Source organism: Budorcas taxicolor, chromosome 5, assembly GCF_023091745.1.
Source record: "Budorcas taxicolor isolate Tak-1 chromosome 5, Takin1.1, whole genome shotgun sequence".
NCBI lineage: Eukaryota > Metazoa > Chordata > Mammalia > Artiodactyla > Bovidae > Budorcas > Budorcas taxicolor.
In genome coordinates, this window is record NC_068914.1 from 108,775,462 (window position 1) to 108,798,922 (window position 23,461).

The following is a 23,461-nucleotide window of genomic DNA, read 5'->3' on the forward strand; positions in this document are numbered from 1 at the left end:
GGCATTAGCTCCCCAACCTGGAATCAAACCTGTACTTCCTGCATTGGAAGGCGAAGTCATAACCACTGGACACCCAGGGAAATCCCAGTCCATTTCCTGTTGTCAGTGTTCCAGCCACACTGCCCTTATTTCACTAACATCACTCCTACCACAGGGCCTCTGTTTCCTCTGCTGGAAAGACTCTATCCCTAAGCCCATCTAGTTAACTTTCATTCATCAGCACAGCAGTCACTGCCTCAGGGAAGAAGTCTTCCCTGGCTAAAGTTGTCAGATTGCCTTGTTATACATGCTTATTGCACTGTGTCCCTCTCTTCTCTTTTCCCAGTTTTGTAACTAGAAGCTTATTTCTTTAATTGATTTATATATGCCCCCTCTGTCACCCACAAGCTTCAGAGTAGGGACCAAGCTTATTTTGCTCACCATTGTATTCTCAGCACTTAGCACAGTATTTGGCATAGATCAGGTGTTTTTTAATTTGTTGAATGAATACATGAATGTATGTGTATATGAATATATGCTGTAAAAGTCTTCTGGAAGAGGAAGGTTTCTGTTGAGACATAGTAGGAGATATGATACATAATTCATGATTTTTAGGAGCCATTGTGTAGGAGGAGAGCGGCAGACAGTATTCAGGGACAGATGGTCAACATTTGTCAACATTTGTCTAGAATGAGAATAAAAAATAATTAGAGTATTCTTATATTGGACTAAGAAATAATTAAGCTCTAAGTTATGAAATGTGGGATAGGAAACACAATAATAATATTTAAGAAATAAAAACCAAGGAACTCCCTGGACACTTTCAAATTCACATACCACAGGGCACTAGGCAGACTGGCTAGTCTCAGAAAAATACTTATAGAGGTAGATGCTGATGCCTGTGAAAAGTCCTCACTTAAAAGGGAAAGTTGCTCTCAGTATTGATTCATACTGAGTCTCAGTAGAGTTCTTTCTTAGTGATATCTTATGATTCCAGCATTGTAAACATCTTATAAAATTACAAAATATTAAAAGGGGGTGTTTAAAGGTTTTTGCCATAATTTTGTTTACTATTCTTAAATATATATATAATACATAAACAAACACACACTTAGAAATGGCAAAAATATTATATGTTGGCACCAAGTCTTCAGATTCCCCTGATTCCTCATGATTAACAGTATTATACATAATTTCCTGAATGAGCTGGGTTTATCCTATGTTTTCAGAACAAGCTTGTGTATGATCATGTTCTTGTATGAAAGGGTTCATACTATTTCTTTTCTAGAGTAATAGGAAAAGAAGTTTAAGTCCAGAGCCTAGATTTGCTCAAACATTCCATTCTCTTGGCTTAATTTGTCTGTATGGTTATCAGCAAGGCCACCACAAAGTAAAATGACTGGTCAAAGTGTTAGAATGCCTAACTACAAACACTTCAATATAATTTGCAAGACTTTTATATCATAAACAGGCGGTACTTTGGAGAGAAGATTGGGTTGTATTTTGCCTGGTTGGGCTGGTACACCGGCATGCTCTTCCCAGCTGCCTTCATTGGACTGTTTGTCTTTTTGTATGGCGTCATCACTCTGGATCACTGCCAAGTCAGGTATGGAGAGCTCTGGGTGAGCCTGCCTTTGCTTATGCTTGGAGATGGGTATTTGTGGTTTGGGAGTGTTTACAGACTGTGGGTCTACTTAGCTATTCATTTTAACGTCTTTCCATTCTCCTGGGAAAATTCTAAAGGTTCAGTTCACAAAATCTGTCCATCCATTGCCCTTGCTGCTGTGGTCTCTAGCTACCCAGGAGTTCACTTTTATGGGTATACAAGTCACTGTGAATCCACAGAGGGCTTGCCAGGTGGCTCAGTGGTAAAGAACCTGTCTGCCAATGTGGGAGAGGTGGGTTCCGTCCTTGGATTGAGAAGATATCCCTGGAGGAGGAAATGGCACCCTACTCTGGTATGTTTGCCCGGAGAATCCCATGGACAGAGGAGCCTGGTGGATTACAGTCCATAGGGTCTTAAAGACTCAGACATGACTGAGCACACAGACATGTATCCACAGAATAATGGCTTTCATTCACTGGCTCAAAGTTGTTCTCTTTCTGACTTTTTTACCTTTTTTCCTACTACTACTGCAAAATAGTGGGTTAATTACCTTTTTATCAATTGTGTGTTCTTAAACAGACCTGTAAGCTAGACACCTGTAAGAAAGACATCTCACCAACTTTCTGGGACCTTGAGAATGAGTCAGTGTTAGCAATTGTTTTCTTGGCTCTTTCACTAGAATATAGTCTAAGGTATTCATAGAGCTCTTAATACAATGCTGGACAATGCCCTTAAATAAGAAATGTGCCTTTTAGAAGTGATTGCAAAAATAGAAGTGACCAACAAAAATATTTTAATTTCTGGGGAAATTGTTAATGAGATGTAATTTTCTCCTAGAACTATTCCCTTGTATTTTTTCCTCCATAATTTATTCTTATTTATCATGCACATAGAAATTAAGGCTGGCACTTCCCCCCCACCCATTGTTTCCCCATCTATTTGCCATGAAGTGATGGGACTGGATGCTATGATCTTAGTTTTCTGAATGTTGAGTTTTAAGCCAACTTTTTCACTCTCCTCTTTCATTTTCATCAAGAGGCTCTTTAGTTCTTCTTTGCTTTCTGCCATAAGGGTGGTGTCATCTGCATATTAATAATGGTAAAAGCAACAATTTACTCTCCAGGGAAATTTGATAGTCCTTAACCTGTGTTCATTGTAACACAGTATAATCAAAGTATAAATTGTCAGGATGGGGGCCACATAAGGCTGGCATTTAAGGTGTCTCATTTTTCCCATAATTCAGTATGAAATGTCTTCAAACCTGTGCAGTATTGTAAATGACTCCTGTATAATCTGAGATATAACCATCAATATTTTGCTTCATGTGTTTTCCTGAGCTTAACTTATTAATATGGAAAAGCCAAGAAACAGCCTGATAAATAAGTAGGTTTATCAAACTATAAAACTATGTAGGCACTTGGTTACATTAATAACTAAGAAAAGGCTAAGAAGCTTCCAAGGGCAAAAATTTGATCTACTGAATCTTATTTACTGGTCAACTAGTCTGGTGAAATTGAAGTGGAAGAAAATGCTGTTATGTCATCAAAAAGCAGTCCTTTTCTGTTCTGTTTTCCAGTAAAGAAGTCTGCCAAGCTACAGATATCATCATGTGTCCTGTGTGTGATAAATACTGTCCATTCATGAGGCTGTCAGACAGCTGCGTTTATGCCAAGGTAATTCCAAATATGCAGTATTTTAGTCGGATTAAATTTAATATATATCTTCCCGAGAGACAGTGGTGACCACATTCTTTCTGTCCATTTTAATCTTTGATTCTCAAGTTTATTTTGTAGGAGAGGTTTATCTTTATCATTTAGTACTCTAATTCAGATATCTTTTTATTGCATATGTGTTTTCAATGTTGTGGTTCTGATTATTATCACAGGGAGCAAATAGAACAGTTGATAGAATCAGTGGAAGTTAAGTTCAGGTCTTGACTGTGCTCTTTACCACTTGTCAGTGTAGGAGCACATTATGTAACCTCTTCTGTGCCTCAGTTTTCTCATCTGTGAAGTGGAAAACATGATGACTGTTTCATTTTTTAAATGTGATAAGGTGTATGATGAGCATGAAAAAAGTGAAAGTGTTAGTCACTCAGTCGTGTCCCACTCTTTGCGATCCCATGGACTGTACTATAGCCCACCAGGCTCCTCTGTTCATGGAATTCTCCAGACAAGAATACTGGAGTGGGTAGCCATTCCCTTCTCCAGGGGATCTTCCCAACCCAGGGCTGAACCCATGTCTCCTGCACTGTAGGCAGATTCTTTTACTGTCTGAGCCACCAGGTGGGTATAGTGCTTGGCAAACGGCAAGATCTCAGTAAATGACAACTGCTGTCATTTTCCTCCTCTTCGCCATCATTATTATCCAAAGGACTAGACTGACAGCTAGCTCAGCTGCTTACTGCCTTGACCTTGCACATGTACAACCTCTTTGAGCATAAACTTTCTCATCTTTAAAGTGCAAGCGTTGAGAGCTGCCCTCTCTGCCCCATGGCATGTCATGAGGACTAAAGAAGACAGTAGATGTGAAAGTGTTTTGAAAAAATTACATAGAACCATTCTGTCTATGTGTTATTACATACCCCTTTCTGATATTATACCTTACTTTATTAAAGTTTTAGACATGTTCATTGAAATTCTAGGGTTTATTACTGAAGGGTAGTATCATTAATGTAAAGCAATGGCTGAAATATAGACTGATGAAGACTTTTCCAAGACCCACTGCCTATCAGCTTACCCAGATTTCAGGTATAAAAGGGGTTGGCAGATTTTATGTAACCTCCGCAATCACTGTGACTTGGATTTTTCTGTGTATACAGCTGGCAGAGTTTAAGTGTAGGAACATTTGATCGGCAGCCCAGGAGCCCACCTGCCCATTCGTGCTGTCTCTAGCCCTGCAGGTAGCCAGTCTGGTGGGAGGATAAGAACCCAGCTATGATTTTAGAAAGATTTGGGCTCTTAGCATGTGCTACAAAGATCCAAAAAAGCACCAAATACTCTCCCTTCCTTTGGTGGACATGCAGATAGACCTGCCTGGATGAGGACAAATTCAATAGAGTGAGCTTGGGAAACAGAAAGGTGGTGCTGAGAATCAGAAGACTTTGTTCAGTAATATAATCTTGTTTAAAGATTATGAGCTAAGCACAAATGATTCAGGTGTAAAAATTCTGCTTTTGAGGAATCTCAGAAGCCCAGTTATTTTTTGCTTGGGGGTGTTTGTTATGTGAAAGGTCTGCCTTGAGTAAAAATCTTTTTTTTAGGGGAGCTATAATAATTCCTTAAAAGGAGCATCATGAATAGTTTCAAGTGCTCAGATTTCATCAATATCTGTTTCAGAAAGTGTATATTGCCTAGTTTGGAGTTTTTTGGAGGCAGCTGACTTCCCCAGATATCCTGTTATTTTAGCCCATGAGTGCTGGTCTCATGACGTATCAGTCACTTAGGGTGAGAGTCAGGAGCCAGATCAGTCCTGGTGAGTTTACAAAGAGAATAGAACAGTGTGTCCTAGGCACCACTGAGTGTAGGAATTTTCTGGCCAGTTTTATTTTTAAGCCTGCTTAGAACAAAGCAGAATTAGGAGAAGGCTCTTCCCCTTGACTGTAACCAACCATCCCTGGGGTTTAAGAGGGAAAACACAGAGAAGTGAAAGCCTGAGGCCCAATGGCCAGGCTGCACCTGCATCCCTCATTTCTCCAACAAAACAGGACTCTCTGAGCATCCCTGACATCACCCCCATGAATACCTGGCCTCATGGTTTGACCTGCTGTCCTTGATTGCTGAGGGAGGGGAAACTAATTTTCCCGTGACCACTGAGGTAGGGGCTAGAATGGAACTTACATATTTCTCTATCCTGTGTTCTCACTCTGCTTGGGAACCACCTCCACCCCCACCATTTTACTCATGCGTGTGCACGTGCACACACACACACACTTTAAAGCAACCTTCTAACTCCCCCAGCATTTCTCAGGCTCTTTGTCTCTGTGTTTTTGTTCCATCAATTCCTGAAATCGACTATCCTGTTTCTCTGACTTTGGTTTTGGCAGAGGCAGCCATCAGCTTATCCTAGCTCACCATCTTAGGAGAGACTGGACGTTCCTATTCACCCTGATAAACATATTTCCAGATTGGTAACTGCAGCTGGAAAACATGTCTCTCCAAGTGTTTGCATACCAATCCCAGAGAAGGACTCCTATGGGCTGTATTTGAGCCACGTGACTCCTAGTGACCTACATGAGAGAGACCTGTTACCCAGAGGAGGAGGAAAGCTGATCCACACAGCCCAAAACAATGACAACCACAATCCATTCCAGAATCTTCCCTGATGGTGCAGGGAGTTTCCACCACAGACTACCCTAGTAAGGGGCACAAACTAACCACCTACCATTAGGACTTTCAGGCTTGATTTGATGCTGACCACCTGATATACACAGCGTAACACTCCTTCTGGCATCAAAATAAATTGGCTTCAGACTTGTCTCACACTAAGTATTTAAATGCTGCCCGTCTCTCCTGTGTTTAAAGAAATAAGTCATAAACTTGTGGAAAATTTTGAAATATTTTGTACTCTGATATAATAGGAAAAGACTTGCTTATACTTGGCATGTTCTCCAAGGGACAGTAAAGTATATTTTATAGAGAGCTATAAAGCACCAAAAAAAGGTTATGCTTTATGAACGTATCAGTCATCATTTCAATTTGGCCTGACACTGGTGTGATTTATCCTGGAGGCAGAAATGAGCTCGGCAGTTTTGCGACAGAAATAGATATTTTGGTTTTCTGCCATGGTGATTGCAATAAAATGTATTATTTTGGCAATAATGTATTTGCTAGCTGTCTCTGTGTCATGAATAAGAGGTAAATGTAGTGATTACCTGAGGTTTTAATAGAGGTAGAAGTTAATGGGTTGCTCTTCTTTACAGTGCTGAAGTCCAGAGGGCAGCCCAGAAAATGTTTGTTCAAAACTATACACACAAAATAGACATGTTTTCAAAGAGAATAAATGAGGCATTAAAACCAGTGCTGGGAACATCAGAAACCTTTACAGCAGCAACATGAATACCTACCAGCCTTAAATACAAACCTATCCATATGTAGATGTGTGTTAGTTTTTATAATGCACAAAAGGAAATTCTTAATAGCACCACTGGGGTTGCTGATCCATGCTCAACTAAGTAATACTCACATAAATGGAGCAAATTTTCTTTTCCATATCCAGACTATTTCACAGTTTGAAAAAAAAAAAAAAAGAAACTTCTTCTCTCTGATCTAAAAGGAATATCCCCCAAAGAAACCCTTTAAAATTCATTGCATCATCAGAGCTATTTTTCCAGAATGTGACAAATGTGAATTGGAGTATTGTATATAAGACATTGGTTTAACTGTGACTCATGTTCCCAGGTAACCCACCTTTTTGACAATGGAGCCACTGTCTTCTTTGCTGTCTTCATGGCAGTCTGGGGTAAGTGTTCCACATTTGTATGATTGAGTTCTCATCATTTGCTCTATGATATGTTCCTTTAAAATCTGATTTTGAATATGAGAGGAAGAAGCATAAGTAAATTCAGTTTGGCTGTTCTGTTAGACAAAGTTGATAAATAATTCATTTGGTTTATTTTTAAGGTGATGTTTTACAGGACAACATGTCTTATTTCTCTTAAGCCTTCCAACAATTTCATCAGCATTCCATTATTGGAGTAAAATTCACCTTCTGTTGGAGACAAAAGTAAAGCTTATAGTATACCAAAAGGTCTGATGGTTAAGGCCTGATTACACATCTCAGTGTATATGGGAATTTCTAATGTGAGTGGAATATTTTCATCTGACTAGTGTGTGAGTATTCACCTCTAGCATTCTTCCAGTTCTGGTCAAAATGACTCCTTATAAACAAGAGCTACTTACAGTGCTGAATTGAGTCCTTTTAAATAGTTTCAAGCCAATAGCCATATAATAACACAGTATGGTGGAACATTCACTGAAAGAATTATTTAGCCCAAAGGAGTTACTTCTCCCACTTTTGGGTTTAATAGTATCTTCCTCAGTACCATTTATTTCAGTCACTCAGTCATGTCCGACTCTTTGCAACCTCATGGACTGCAGCATGCCAGGCTTCCCTGTCCATCACCAACTCCCAGAGCTTGCTCACACTCATATCCATTGAGTTGGTGATCCCATCCAACCATCTCATCCTCTGTTGTCCCCTTCTCCTCCTGCCTGCAGTCTTGCCCAGCATCAGGGTCTTTTCCAATGAGTCAGTTCTTTGCATCAGGTAGCCAAACTATTGGAGTTTCAGCTTCAGCATCAGTCCTTCCAATGAATATTCAGGACTGATTTTCTTTAGGATGGACTGGTTGGATCTCCTTGCAGTCCAAGGGACTCTGAAGAGTCTTCTCCAACACCAAAGTTCAAAAGCATCAATTCTTCATTACTCAGCTTTCTTTATGGTCCAACTCTCACATCCATACATAACTACTGGAAAAACCATAGCTTTGACTAGATGGACCTTTGTTGGCAAAGTAATGTCTCTGCTTTTTAATATGCCGTCTAGGTTGATCATAGCTTTTCTTCCAAGGAGCAAGTGTCTTTTAATTTTATGGCTGCAGTCACCATCTGCAGTGATTTTAGAGCCCAAGAAAATAAAGTCTCTCACTGTTTCCATTGTTTCCCTGTCTACTTGCCATGAAGTGATGGGACTGGATGCCACGATCTTAATTTTCTGAATGTTGAGTTTTAAGCCAACTTTTTCACTCTCCTTTTTCACTTTCCTCAAGAGGCTCTTTAGTTCTTCTTCGCTTTCTGTCATAAGGGTGGTATCATCTGCATATCTGAGATTATTGATATTTCTCCCAGCAACCTTGATTCCAGCTTGTGCTTCATCCAGCCCAGCGTTTCTCATGATGTACTCTGAATATAAGTTAAATAAGCAGGGTGACAATATACAGCCTTGACGTATCTTCCTAGTAAAATAATTATAAAGCTTTAATTTAATCATATATAAAAGTCAGGACAAATTCGTAATAAATGATGAATGGTGGTTACCTTTGGAGAGGAGGTTATCTTTCATGGAAGGGTAAGTGAACAGTGAGGAGAGACCTTTTACACTATGTATTTTCAATTTGGTTTGAATGCTTTTTACAACATTTATGCATTTCTTCCAGAACATAAAAGGCCAGAAATCTCAATTTTGAGGTTATTGAACTCTACTCACTCAAGGCTTAGGTCCATGTTGTTCCTTATGTCTAAAATGAATATTAGAATCTTTGCCAACTTTCAAGGCCCAGCTGAAATGGCATCTTCACCAGCCAGAAAGTGTCTTCCTCCTTTGAACTTTCATAGCATTTGGTTTATGCCCAGTCTTTGGGCACTAATAATAATTTGCATACACAATTTTTCTCATAGGTTCATGGTCCACAGGGACCATTATGATCATGGGAGTCCTTATACGTTTCTTTTAAAGACAGAGAGATTAATGTTTATTGGATGGATGGACAGATGGATGAATGGATGGATTGGAGGAAAAGAAGGAAAAGAGAAGAAAATTACCAGAAGAATTTATTTTTTAAAAAATGCTTATTTGGTTGTGTTGTTTTTAGTTGTGGCACATGGGATCTTCATCGCGTCATATGGGATTTTGTGGTGCACGGCCTTTGTAGTTGTGGTGTGCGGGCTTAGTTGCCCCGAGGCATGTGGAATCTAAGTTCCCCAACCAGGGCTCAAGCCCACATTCCCTGCATTGCAAGGCAGATTCTTAACCACTGGACCACCAGGGAAGTCCCACCAAAAGAATCTCTTTATGAGACAATGAATATGTTTAAATGGACTCTGCGACAAGTAGAAATATAAACCCTTGTTCTCTTTAGGGGGATTGTCCTATATATTTTATGTCTTCTTTACCTCAAGCTCTTCAAAAGAAAATTGTCCCACCCACCACAGCTCTGTTGAAGGGACATTTTTGAACCCTGTGATACCAGTTCCTCTTACCCAGTGGGTGTTTGTCCCAGGAGTAGTCAAACCATAGGTTGGGAGAAGTTCTGAGGTCTGGCCAAACAGGAACTGGTAGTGTCACCCAGAGTCTTATTCTTAAGAATGTGACTTGGAGAATGTGGAAGGACACTGGGAATTGGTAGTAGAAACTGACACTGAAAGATGCAGAGAGGGAAGAAGGGAGAGAGACTGACAGTGGCTAGCAGTGAGGACCAGGAGGAATTCTGAGCAGACTGAAGTTATGACCAATCAGAACCTAGAAATAAGCAGAAACAAAGAACTAGTGGAAGAAACTTAGACTAGAGGGTACAGAAACCAACTGGTAGCCAACTTGGAGAAAACGCAAGACAGTCCCCCAGAGAGAAGCAGAGAGAGAATGCAGCCAAGTCATGTGGAGTATCAGGGTGAAGCCCCAGGGTCTCTTATGTCTATACTCTCTCAAGCTGTTGGCTTCCATATCCTGTCTGAATAGGTCCAGTCTTTTAATTCCCGTGGGATTTCTGCCTCCTTTGGTGGGCCTTGCAAAAGCCCTCACGATTTGTGCTACCCAGTTCTGTATCTCTTGCAAACAATGGAAGCTAACCATAATAGAGTTTTGGTTACAGGAATGACCTCTCAGGTCAAGAATGTGTATCTGGCTTTTCTAGAATGTATTGGTAACCATGATCATGAAACATAATAAGCCATCCAGTACTGCAGTTTTGCCATGGTTACAAATGAGGAGACTGAAAAATGTACTCATTTCCTAAACCCATGGTTTCCATACTTTTTCAAGTCATGACACGTAGAAAATGATAATACTTGTACAATATGCTAATGTCCATGAGGGAGCCTGCTTGTGGCCAGGTGTAATACTGCCCTAAGCATCCTAGCCCTAGTCACCTCCCAAACTGATGGGATTATTACCTCTTGCAAACCTATAATCCATTCCTGGCACACTTATGGGGAAGCTCTGCTTTGGGCTACTGGTCTACTGTGTAATGAGTTAACACTTCTGTAGAGAGAGTAGTGTTCTGGAAGAATTAATACCTAAAACTCCCTTGCCCACTTCAGTGTCCCATCAGTTTAACATACACTTAACTGAAGTCATATTTTCTTCTCCCATAGTAACCCAGAAGTAAAATTCTGGTAGATTGATAATTGTCTATAAGGTAGAGGTTGTCATCGCCACCCCTCACCCAGTACCACCATTATAAAGGAGATGGCATTCCTTCCTTGCAAGTCGGAACATCTTATACTGGGGATAATGGATAGATTTTATTATTTTATCTCTGCCAACCTCCGTGGACTGAAGTGAAGCCTGAAGCATGGAGGTTTCAAGTAGGTGGGCTGGAGATCTGACAGCACTCGTGCATTGGAGGGGATTCATTAAGAATCTGATAGATGTTGTGTAATAACCATTGAGCACAAGGGAACATTTTGGGGCCACTCCAGGCAAGGCAAGCCCGGAATAATTCATTTTCTGAATCACTTTGTCTTCATTGACACCTTACTGTTTAAATCCTGTATTGTTCCCAGAAGTAAGCTAGTTTGAGAAAAAGAATGATTTACCCCAGGTGTTTTCTTTGTAGATAGGTCTTTGCCTCTTGCAGAAATCTAGACTAGCCAATAATAGTAACACTTACAATAACACAAGCCTTTACTAAGGGCTTACTGCATCCTGGACACGGTGCTAAGCATTGTACAGCATCACTTCAGTTAATCTGTAGAGCAACCTTTGAGAAAGGGACTGTCACTATTCCCATGTCATAGATGAGAAAACTGGGCAATAGATAGAAAGTGGTAAGGCCAGGAGTTAAAACTGGACAAGCTTAGCTCCTCCACTCCACCACTAGGATCATGCACTGTCTGTAATCCTGTTTGCTTCTGCTTCAAAGAGCTGAATTTTAAGATAAAGCACTGTTGAACTCATCCTGAGCCCACTATAAATGCCGCTTTGTGATGGCAGTGTTCTGTAAAAGCGTGTCAGTTCTAACCAAGCTTGGTTTAATGGTCTCAAGACCCGCCTTTACGATTGACAAGTTACAACATTTAGGAAAATGCATGCACTTTATTTTCAGGAAGTTGCTGGATACGGAGATGACGAGAACAGATGTAAGTGGTTTACAAGCCCTCGGAACCGATGAAGTTGATGAGTTTGCTTTTTTGCCTTTTGCTTTGTGTTCACCAGAGAAACAATAAGGTTCCATTTGGAAACCATCTGTAGCACCCGGGAGGGCCTTTGTGTGGGGTTAGAAATCTTGACAGAGCTCTCTACCACCTTTGTTCTTGTTTGTTTGTACGTAATGGCAGGGCCTCCTGGGGACCCGAGAGGTATTGGATTGGCCAAAAAATTTGTTTGGGTTTTTAATAAGCGCTTACAGAAAACCTGAATGAACTTTTTGGCCAACCCAGTATACTATGAGCCTAGGGCTCTGGGCTTGAATCAGAGTGGTTTAGAAAGATTCAGGGACCAGAACATTTGTGGCTTAAATTCCTCTCCCTAGGGGAAAATAAAATGAGTCGTTGGAGAGTTGGTACTGGCAGAGATTTGCCAGGAAGCATATTATCTCCCTCTGTTCTCTTTTTGTTCTCCTTCCTCCGTTGTTTCTTTCTTCCTCTTTTAGCATTGCCAAAATTTAAATTATCCCCAGTAAACAAACAAATCAAGATCCTTGGAGCTTTCCAATCAAAATAAAAAGTTTGTGGTTGTTTAAATGCAAATTCAAAGATTCTGTATATGGTCTCATCAGTGATTGATGAATGAAGTATGTCTCATTTTTTTACATAAATTATATAATTTGCTTTGTTTTTAGATATTTACACTAATTTTATTTTTTATACTCTTATACCATCCAACAAAGACTGGTGATTGTATATTCAAAAAAAGAAAGATATACATTTACTAAATGCCTATTAGGTACATAAGTACCATAAGTCACATATGACATGTCATCAATTTCTTATAGCCTACCAGAAAGAAACTAATATTTCCCTCTTGAAGATATTGAGGCTCAGAGAGGTTATGTTTATGTAACTTGACCCAAGATTACCTAGCAGCTGGTAAGTGGCAGAGTCTTGAATGTAAACCAGATCTAATCTTTATTTTCTTGGGCTCCCAAATCACTGCAGACGGTGATTAAAAGACGCTTGCTCCATGGAAGAAAAGCCATGACCAACTTAGACAGCATATTAAAAAGCAGAGACATTACTTTGCCAAAAGAGGTCCGTCTAGTCAAGGCTATGGTTTTTCCAGTGGTCATGTATGGATGTGAGAGTTGGACTATAAAGAAGGCTGAGCATCGAAGAATTGATGCTTTTGAACTGTGGTGTTGGAAAAGACTCTTGAGAGTCCCTTGGACTGCAAGGAGGTTCAACCAGTCCATCTTAAAGGAGATCAGTCCTGAATATTCATTGAAAGGACTGATGCTGAAGCTGAAACTAATACTTTGGCCACCTGATGCAAAGAACTGACTCATAGGAAAAGACCCTGATGCTGGGAAAGATTGAAGGCAGGAGGAGAAAGGGACAACAGAGGATGAGATGGTTGGGTGGCATCACCGACTCAATGGACATGAGTGTGAGTAAACTCTGGCAGTTGGTGATGGACAGGAAAGCCTGGTGTGCTGCAGTCCATGGGGTCACAAAGAGTTGGACATAACTGAGCGACTGAACTGAACTGAATCTGCCAAACTCAGAGTTGTACCAAAATATGTCCATGGTGGCATGCACCTTCGATAGGCTCTTATAAGATTTCATTACTTAGCAGACAGTGTGCATTCTCTGTCTCTTGGCATTGGGTTTACCCCAAAAAATGAATAAGATGTGATCTGTGCTTTCCAAAGTTGGTAATTATAATAGTGGGCATTAAGTCTGATTTATGAAGGGACAGTGAAGGTCCATGTAGCCAACTTCCTGAGGCAAAAGGGAAAAGGTGAAAAAGTTTCACCCAAGGAGAGATGTTAGAACCAAGTCTTAAATCTGTCAGGCAAACGAGTGGAGTCAGGGAGAAGTTTGAATAACATTCTGAGCTGAAAACTGTGTGGACAAAACTCTGAAAAGGAATGCTTGAACACTCCATGTGCTAGGGACATAGAATTTATCTTAGTTTCCTAAGGGTGCGGTAATAACATGCCACAAAGTAGGTGGCTTAAAACAACAGAAATTTATTCTTTCACACTTCTGGAGGCAAGATGTCCAAAATCAAGGTGTGAGCAAGGTGGATTCCTTTGGGAGGCTCTGAGGGGGAACCTGTTCCATGCTTTTCTCTTAGATCCTTGTGATGGCCAGTGATCCTTGGCTTGTTGACACATCAACCCAATCTCCACCCCCACCTTCACCTGCATTCTCGCTGTGTCTTCACATGGCAGTATTCTTATATAAGGACACTAACTATATTCAGTGAAGGGCCCACCTTACTCCAGGATGAACTCAACTAGTTAATCTGTAGTTACTTTATTTCCAAAGAAAGTGACATTCTGAGGTTGGGGTTTGAGACATAAAAATATTTTTGCCAGGGGGCACAAAATTCAACTATAACAGTGCATGTTGAAGCCTGAATCCTGTTTATCACAGGACATCTGTACCACAACAGAGAACCATGGCTTCACCCTGTAGGCAATAGAAAGCCAAGTGACGTTGTAAACTTGGATGTGACATTATCAGTTGTGTTTGGGAAGCAACTGTGGCAAAAGTGGAAGGGGTAAAAGTGGGGACCAGTAAGTAGCAGATAGCCACTTAGAAGGTTGTTCCAGGGCTCAGTCAAAATTTTATGCAGAATTGGGTATCAGAGAAGATCTTAATTACAGAATAAGAACATTATACATAGAAATGTTTTCCTTGCCTTGTTTATATTAGGCAAAAACTGAAAATAACCTAAATATCCAACAGTAGAATGGTTAAGGAAATTGTAAGTAGCCATTAAAAATTCTTTCAAAGCACATAATAACATAACACAAAGCTGTATTTAAGTTTTCTTTAGGATGCAAAGTGTACAAATAAAGTGTGATTTGGAGTATTTTAGTGTTACTGTGTCCAAGTTCCTACTGTTCACTGCTGAGTTCAGTTCAGTCGCTCAGTCGTGTCCGACTCTTTGCAACCCCATGGACTGCAGCACACCAGGCCTCCCTGTCCATCACCAGCTCCTGGAGTTTACTCAAACTCATGTCCATTGAGTCAGTGATGCCATCCAACCATCTCATCCCTTCTCCTCTCGCCTTCAATCTTTCCCAGCATCAGGTGGCCAAAGTATTGGAGTTTCAGCTTCAACATCAGTCCTTCCAACGAATATTCAACACTGATTTCCTTTAGGACAGACTGGTTGGATCTCCTTACAGTCCAAGGGACTCTCAAGAGTCTTTTCCAACACCACAGTTCAAACAGTTCAAAAGTATCAATTCTTCGGCACTCAGCTTTCTTTGTAGTCCAACTCTCACATTCATACATGACTACTGGAAAAACCATAGCTTTGACTACATGGACCTTTTTTGGCAAAGTAATGTCTCTGCTTTCTAATATGCTGTCTAGGTTGATCATAACTTTTCTTCCAAGGAATAAGTATCTTTTAATTTCATGGCTGCAGTCACCATCTGCAGTGATTTTGGAGCCCAAAAAAGATTAAGTCTGTCACTGTTTCTACTGTTTATCCATCTATTTGCCATGAAGTGATGGGACCAGATGCCATGATCTTTGTTTTCTGAATGTTGAGCTTTAAGCCAACCTTTTCACTCTCCTCTTTTACTTTCATCAAGAGGCTCTTTAGTGCTTCTTCGCTTTCTGCCATAAGGGTGGTGTCATCTGCATATCTGAGGTAGTTGATATTTCTCCCAGCAATCTTGATTCCAGCTTGTGCTTCATCCAGCCCAGCGTTTCTCATGATGCATTCTGCATATAAGTTAAATAAGCAGGGTGAAAACATACAGCCTTGACGTACTCCTTTTCCTATTTAGAACCAGTCTGTTGTTCCATGTCCAGTTCTACCTGTTGCTTCCTGACCTGCATACAGGTTTCTCAAGAGGCAGGTCAGGTGGTTGGTATTTCCATCTCTTTCGGAATTTTCCACGATTTATTGTGATCCACACAGTCAAAGGCTTTGGTATAGTCAATAAAACAGAAATAGATATTTTTCTGGAATTCTCTTGCTTTTTCCATGATCCAGCAGATGTTGGCAATTTGATCTCTGGTTCCTCAGCCTTTTCTAAAACCAGCTTGAACATCTGGAAGTTCACGTTTCACATATTGTTGAAGCCTGGCTTGGAAAATTTTGAGCATTACTTTGCTAGCATGTGAGATGAGTGCAATTGTGTGGTAGTTTGGGCATTCTTTGGCATTGCCTATCTTAGGGATTGGAATGAAAACTGACCATTTCCAGTCCTGTGGCCACTGCTGAGTTTTCCAAATTTTCTGGCATATTGAGTGCAGCACTTTCACAGTATCATCAAGTTTCTACTGCTCACTGCTCAACAGGCCATTAAATTGAGAAGTGAGGTTTTGGGGTAAGGAATAGTGACTTTGGGCTTCCTGGTAGCTCAGCTGGTTAAAAGAAAAAAAAAAAACACCGTGTGCAATGCAGGAGACCCCAGTTCAATTCCTGGCTTGGGAAGATCCCCAGGAGAAGCAATAGTCTCCCCACTCCAGTATTCTTGGGCTTCCCTCATGGCTCAGACAGTAAAGAATCCACCTGCAATGCAGAGACTGAGTTTGATGCCTGGGTTGGGAAGATTCCCCTGGAGGAGGGCATGGCAACCCACTCCAGTATTCTTGCCTAGAGAATCCCCATAGACAGAGGAGCCTGGTGGGCTGCAGTCCACAGGTTGCAAAGTGTCGGACGTGACTGTACGACTAAGCACAGCACAGCGACTTTATTTGAAAAGCCAGCAGACTGAGAAGGTCGTCTACTGGTGTTTAAAGAACTATCTTGCCTGGGTTTGGATGCCAGTTTCATTTTTAGAACAAAGCAGGGAAAGTGAGGAGATAAAATAAAAGAAGCTATAAGTCGTTACAGGTATTTCCTGGTTCTGGCCAGATTCTGGAGAGGAATGTGTTAATTTTTTCTTTCCTGCAGTCATTCACTGCTGGGCCTGGTCAAGATGTTTCCTGTGAGCTAAACAAAGGTATTTTATAATGTATTAACGGTGGTTTTCTCCGGGTGACAGAGCCAGGAAGTGTTTTTGTCAGCTTTGTTTAGGTATAATTTAGATAAAATAAAATCCAGTGATTTTTAGGTGTACATTTTGACAAATCATGTCAAATCATATATAGTCATGTCACTGTTACCATAATGATGACATAAAACATTTTCATCTTCCAGAAAGTTTCCTCATGCCTCTGAAGTCAGCCCCTTGGCAACCTCCAACATGCTTTCTGTCATTGTAGTTTCATCTGTTCTAGAATTTCATACAAATAGAATCTTTCAGTATTTGGCATTTTGTTTCTTCCACTAAGATTAATGGTGTTGAGAGTCATACGTGTTGTTGCAGATGTCTGTAATTTGTTCTTTTTAGTACAGACTAATATTCCCTTGCCTGAGGTATACTGAAATTTGCTTATTCATTTTGTTCATTTGTTTATCGAAATGTTAATAAGTATTTGGTTCAATCCAGCTTTTATTCATCTAAGACTTCATGGCTCTTATAAACTTCTTTGCACATTTTGCATAAAAGTCTTTGTTATCTATTTCTCCTGGAAAAATAACTGAGAGTGGCATTGCTGATCATAGACTAACAGAATGTCTAACTTTATTAAAAAAAAAAAATGTAGCTATGCAATTGTGCATTCCCAACAGCATTATATGAGAGCTCCAGGTGTTCTACATCCTTACAAACATGTGGAATTAGTAGTCTTTATCATCATAGTGTATATAGTGCTATCCCATTGTGGTTTTAATTTGCATTTCCCTGATGACTACTGATGTTGAACATCTTTCCATGAACTTGTTTGCAAGCTACACATCTTTATTGAAGTGTTTGTTCAAATACCCATATGTTACTATCTTCTTATATTTAAAAGTTATTTATTTAATCTGAATAGAAGTCCTTTAACATATATATGTTTGCAAATATTTTTGCAGTTTGTGATTTTCATTTTTATGTTCTTAATGGTATCTTTTAAAAAGTAAGAATTTTTACTTCCAGTATACTGCAAGTTAGTTTTTCTTTTATTCTGTGCTTTTTATTTAAGAAATCTTTGCCAATTTAAGATTCCTAAGGTTTTCTTCTGTATTTTCTTCTAGAGAACTTATAGTTTTAGATCATATAGTTAGGTCCATGAGTTATCTCAAGATGATTTTTGTATATTGTGTAAGGTAAGGGTCAGATCCATTTCTTTGTGTATGTGGGTATCCAGTTTTTCCTGTACTACTTGGTGTAAGATTATCTTTTTCTTCCTTGAATTTTCTTGCCATTTTTTGGTTGAAAATCAATGGACCATGTGTGGGTCTAAACCTCGAATTTTTTTCTATTTGATCTATACATGTACTTTTATATAATAACATCCTCTCTTGATCATTATAGTATAACAGTAAGCCTCAAAAACTTATTCTTTTTAAATTGGTTGGTCTACTTTGGGTCCTTTGCATTTCCATATAAATTGTAGAGTTACCTTGTCAACTTCTACCCCCTCCAAAATGCTAGTATCTGATTGCAATTGAGTTGAAGCAGTAAATCATTTTGGGAATACTGAAGACTTAATATCAAATATTTCTATCCATGAGTATCAGTTAGCTCATTTATTTAATTGTTCCATAATTTATTTAAGCAATGTTATATAATTCCCAGTGTACAGATCTTGCATGTTTTTAGAAAACTTTCCAGAATCATATTATCTAGTATTTCAATTATATGTGTTAGACCACTCAATATTGTCCTACAAGTCACTTATGCTTTGGTCACCCTTGTTAGTCTAAGAAGATGGATTAATAAAGACTTTGAGTAGCATCACCTCAGTCAAGGTCACAGCTTGCCACATGATGAATTTGTGCCAGACTTAGGAAGAAAAACTTAAAACTTTTAGAGCATTTTGAATTTTGCCATTGCAGATAGGGATTATATTGCCATCTTTCATTTGCTTAGCAGGATTTTGAGAATTAGAAATGTTAATTCATTTGCCAATAGTAGCACAGCTTGTGTCTGAACTGGATTTCAAGTCTAAGGATGTCTAAGTCACAAGCCAGAGAGCTCTTAATTGTTACCCTATAATATCTTTCCACTTACTTATTTTTAAATATGTGTTCTATGTCTGAATAGGAGAAGGCAATGGTACCCCACTCCAGTACTCTTGCCTGGAAAATCCCATGGATGGAGGAGCCTGGTAGGCTGCAGTCCATGGGGTCGCTACTAGTCGGACATGACTGAGCGACTTCACTTTCACTTTTCACTGTCATGCATTGGAAAAGGAAATGGCAACCCACTCCAGTGTTCTTGCCTGGAGAATCCCAGGGACGGGGGAGCCTGGTGGGCTGCCGTCCATTGGGTCGCACAGAGTCGGACACGACTGAAGCGACTTAGCAGCAGCAGCAGCTATGTCTGAATAATGAGAAATCTTTCCACTCATGAGGAATCTTTCCACTAATGACGAAAAATGCTGAGAAAGATTGAAGGCAGAAGGAGACGGGGACGACAGAGGACGAGATGGGTTGGATGGCATCACCAACTCAATGGACATGGGTTTGAGCAAGCTCTGGGGATTGGTGATGGACAGGGAAGCCTGGCATGCTACAGTCCATGGGGCCACAAAGAGTCGGACATGACTTAGTGAACTGAACTGAGGGCAAAGGGGAGCAGAAAAGAAGGAAGTCATCATCTCTCTTTGGAATGAACATTTGGATGCTTACTTTTCTCCATGAAACTGATTCCAAACATAGGACATTGACATATTTTCCCCTTTCTCTAATCTGACTACACAGTAAGGCCCAGTAGAGTTGGATCTGACAATTCCCTCTCTTAGGCTGTCTCTGCGATTCTTAGTCACAGCCGTCCTCTGAGTGAGTGAGCGAATGTGTGCACGGGTCCCCTCTTCTGGCTTGTGGCTTCCTGGGCAACAGGAATATGTCTTGATCATTTGTGACCTGTCATTTTATAATACTCAGCAATTCGTTTGTGTTGATATATTTAAACTGAATTGAGTAGAAAGTTACTTTGGCTAAATGAGGATCACCATCAGCTTTACCTGGGTGGTAAAGGTTATTTACCTGGGTGGTAAAGGTTGAAAAAGGTTGGAACAGGTTGGAAAAGGATTTTTAATACAATTTACACACTTTGCCTTTAATATGAGGATATTTGTCCTGAGGAGGATTGGAGGGAATGAGAAATCTCTGCCAATTAAATACATGTGAACTGCTAAGTTTTGTTTTCGCTTTTCTGTCCCTCACTTTTTAATACATTATTGACCAGGGGATTTTTGTAGAAACTAATGCCTGTGGCTGGCAATTTGTTAGTAGTAGTGGTTTAGTTGCTAAGTCGTGTCTGACTCTTGCAACTCCACAGACTGTAGCCTGCCAGCTCCTCTGTCCATGGGATTTTCCAGGCAAGAATACTGGAGTGGCTTGCCATTTCCTTCTCTGGCAATTTGTTATGTAAGTGATTATTGATACATCTCTAGTCAATAATGTTCAGGTAACAAAAGATGTATTAATATATCTCTGGTCAATAAGTTGTTAAATACTCCATCAGCTAGAAAGATATTGGTAACCTAGTTTTCTGTATATTTACATCCCAGAAGCTTTGTCATTCTAATAAATCTGTTCTGCCATGACTTGCAAATCAGCTTAATTTAAATCTCTTGAGTTTTCATTATGTTTGACACAGGCTTAGTAATTCTCAGAAAATGATCTTTGTTAAATGATGTTTAGCTAGAAATTCTGATATTCAAGAATACTTACACAAACAGCTGTCATTCTTTACAATGACTTCATTATCTATTGACACAGTTCAAGGCATTGTTTTATTTGAAAATGTCTGTCTTTCTCTGCTTGTTCCAGCAACAGTTTTCCTGGAGTTTTGGAAAAGACGGAGAGCAGTAATTGCTTATGACTGGGATTTGATAGACTGGGAAGAAGAGGAGGTTTGTATTATTTACCTCAATTAAAAAAAAAGAGCAGATAATCAAGAAATACACAATCCCTCTTGAGTCATCACTTTCTGCTCTGTGATGGAAGTCAGGGTGACTCATAAAGCATTTTTATACCTGTCTCTGCAGGAAATTTCAAGCAGTATAAAAATGTAGCAGAAGAATTTAAAAAAATACATTTGATTTCTTAGTGGAGTAAAAAGTTCATGGCTAAGTAAAGCATTTGACTTGTATGTAGAGGCATCAGAAGAATTGGTAGTAAGATTTGTTTAGTTTCCTTAAATATTATCCATTCTCTTTACGGTGTCAGAAGGAGAATATTAGTTTACAGTTATAGGCACTTGAAAGCAGACCTCCTAAAGTTCTCCAAGGAAATGATTAAGTCTTCAGGACCCTGGACAGCTCAGAAGGATTCTCACAGGATAAACACAGGGGGAACCACTGCGCATGCAAGCTCTTTGGTTGATGTGCTAAAAGCCAGCCACCGCTAGATAAAACTGTCCAGCAGAGGTAAACTCGGGCCCTCAGACTCCACTTTTTCAGCATGCTACTCTCCCTTCCCGGCCAGTACACCATGCCCTTTCCTAACCTGTGTCTGGTCTTTATGTCAAAAGTCTTGAGGCCCCATGCTGAGTTTGGTCATCGTACGTCTCTCGGACCTTGCTTTCCCTTGAGAGTCACTCAGGCCTGAACTCGTCTCTCCTTCCTCTCATCCCCTGCCTCTCCTGAGTTCCATTTCCTGAGAGCCTACCGGTGCAAGTAAATCCAATGCAGTAGTCATATATGATATGATCATGGGTCTTAATGGGTGTTTTCCGTCCAGGAGACACATATGTTTATTTTTATAAATTAAATGGAATCGTCTGTAAACATAACTGAGAATTTTAGCCCTGGGATAGGTTTGGTAGAGGACATAATTTTGAGAGGAATGTTTTTTCCTTCAAATCATACCTTGTGGATGGATGCCTTTTCTCCTCGAGCCCATAAACATATTTGGGTCATTTTTAAATATAGACATGATACTGGGATTTTCAGCAATCCTTGTTCCTGTGCTAAGGCCCCTCTCAGGCTTGTATAAGCATTCACTCTCCAGAAAATGGTTTTCTGAGTTGGAAGGGACCGCCTGGGTTTCTGAAGGCTACCAACTGCAGCAAGACGGCAGCATCCGAGACTTCCTCCTGGGTGGAGCTGTTCTGGTTTTTGTTCCATGTATGTATAGGAGTAGCTTTCACATGGGATGGAAAATGCTCTTTCCTGGGTATCCAAGTCACCACCAAGAAGCTGTGTCGTCTAAGGCAAATTACTTCACCTTTGGATTTTTTTTTTTTTTTTCATTTCTAAAGAAGAATGTTTCTAAATTCTCCCGTCAGGTTTAAAGTGTAGCATTATTCAAGTAACTTTGATTAAACCAGTCTAAAGTCACCACTGGCACTTGTGGTGGGTGCACTATATGGGTACTTTTAGGGTAAACATATCTCTGGTAAGTCTGGATCCTTCTGGATTCCCAGCCCTGTGAAAAAGCATGGAGCGCTGAACCTCAGCGCTTTCACTCGGCACCCCTGTGTAGAGGTCAGGTCAGGAGCCATGTGCGGTTCCAGTTCTGTTTGGGATTCAGTGTAGAAATGCCTGTTACTCTAGCTGTGGCTCTCAGCTTGCTGTGCAGAAGAGCCCAGATGAGCCACATGCCTCCTTCAGGGGTAACCCAGAGTATTACCTGGCTAGGGCTGCCATAACAAAGCAGCACTGACTGGGTGGCTTACACAATAGAAACTGTCTCTCAGTTTGGAGGTGAGCAGTCGAGACCATTGGTAGGGCTGGTTTCTTCTGAGGGCCATGAGGGAAGGATCTTGTCCCTGTCTCTGCCTTTGGCTTGTCGATGGCCATCTACTCCCTGAGTCTTCACATGCCTTCTCTCTGTGCATGTCTCTAAATGTGCTCTTCTTACAAAGACACTAGTCATGTTGGATCGGGGTTCACTCTAATGACTTCATTTTAACTTAATTACATCTGTAGGGACCCTGTCTCCAAATACAGACACATTCTGAGATACTGAGAGTAAGGACTTCAGCTTACGAATTGGGAGGTAGGGTGGGGATGAAACTTAGCCTGTCATACCCAGGACGACAGGTCTGCCTCCATGATTGACCTCAGTTTCTGGATGATTACTTAGTGACCCTTGATGACACTTACAGCCTGACGAATTGAGTTTCCCAAAGAAGCAGAATATTCTAGATCTGATATATCCTAAGGTATAATCCCTGAAATAAAGGAGGCAGAGGCTGTTTACAACTGTCTCGCCCCATGACCTCCCTGATTATCTGTGTGAAGCCAGCATGGGACTTATCCTGTAGAGGGAGTCAGGCTGCCTTTCCTCCTACACAGGGTGGCCCCTACCAGACGCTCCATAATGTCTCTCCTGTCAGGTCCTTCTTGGCTTTCTGTCAGTACCTTCACCCAGCTCGTGAGTGTTTCTGCCTGAATTAACTCAAGTCTCCCTGGTACCAGAGTTTCTACTCCTTTTCCTGCCTCTTCCAAGACACTCACATTAAACAAGTTCCTAATTAATCAGAACCACTTCAGCACACCGTTTTGTTGCTTATCTTTTCCTAATCCTGTAATTGCTTTTAGTCAGAAGCCATTCACATTGGATGGGGCTCAACTCAATGAAATAAAAATCTCAGCTTGATTTAGAATTAGAGGAGCCTTGATTTTAACTGGATTTGAAAGGCGTTTACCTTGTTTTCAATACCAATTAAGAATGCATTAAAATTTATGGTTAAGGGGGAATAACTCCTATAGGAGCTTATTTAAAAAATAGATTCACCAGGTTTTTAGCTGCCTAAATCGAAAA

General features: G+C 40.3%; 1 protein-coding gene across 1 annotated transcript in view; it reads left to right on the top strand.

The window, feature by feature from the left end:
• ANO4 (anoctamin 4) overlaps positions 1–23,461 on the top strand; it is a 434,401-nt gene that overhangs the window by 351,064 nt on the left and 59,876 nt on the right. Inside the window, exons 14-17 of the mRNA XM_052640010.1 lie at positions 1,451–1,585; positions 3,162–3,258; positions 6,985–7,045; positions 20,522–20,604. Coding sequence (XP_052495970.1) covers positions 1,451–1,585; positions 3,162–3,258; positions 6,985–7,045; positions 20,522–20,604 — 376 coding nt within the window. The remainder of the gene's footprint in view (positions 1–1,450; positions 1,586–3,161; positions 3,259–6,984; positions 7,046–20,521; positions 20,605–23,461) is intronic.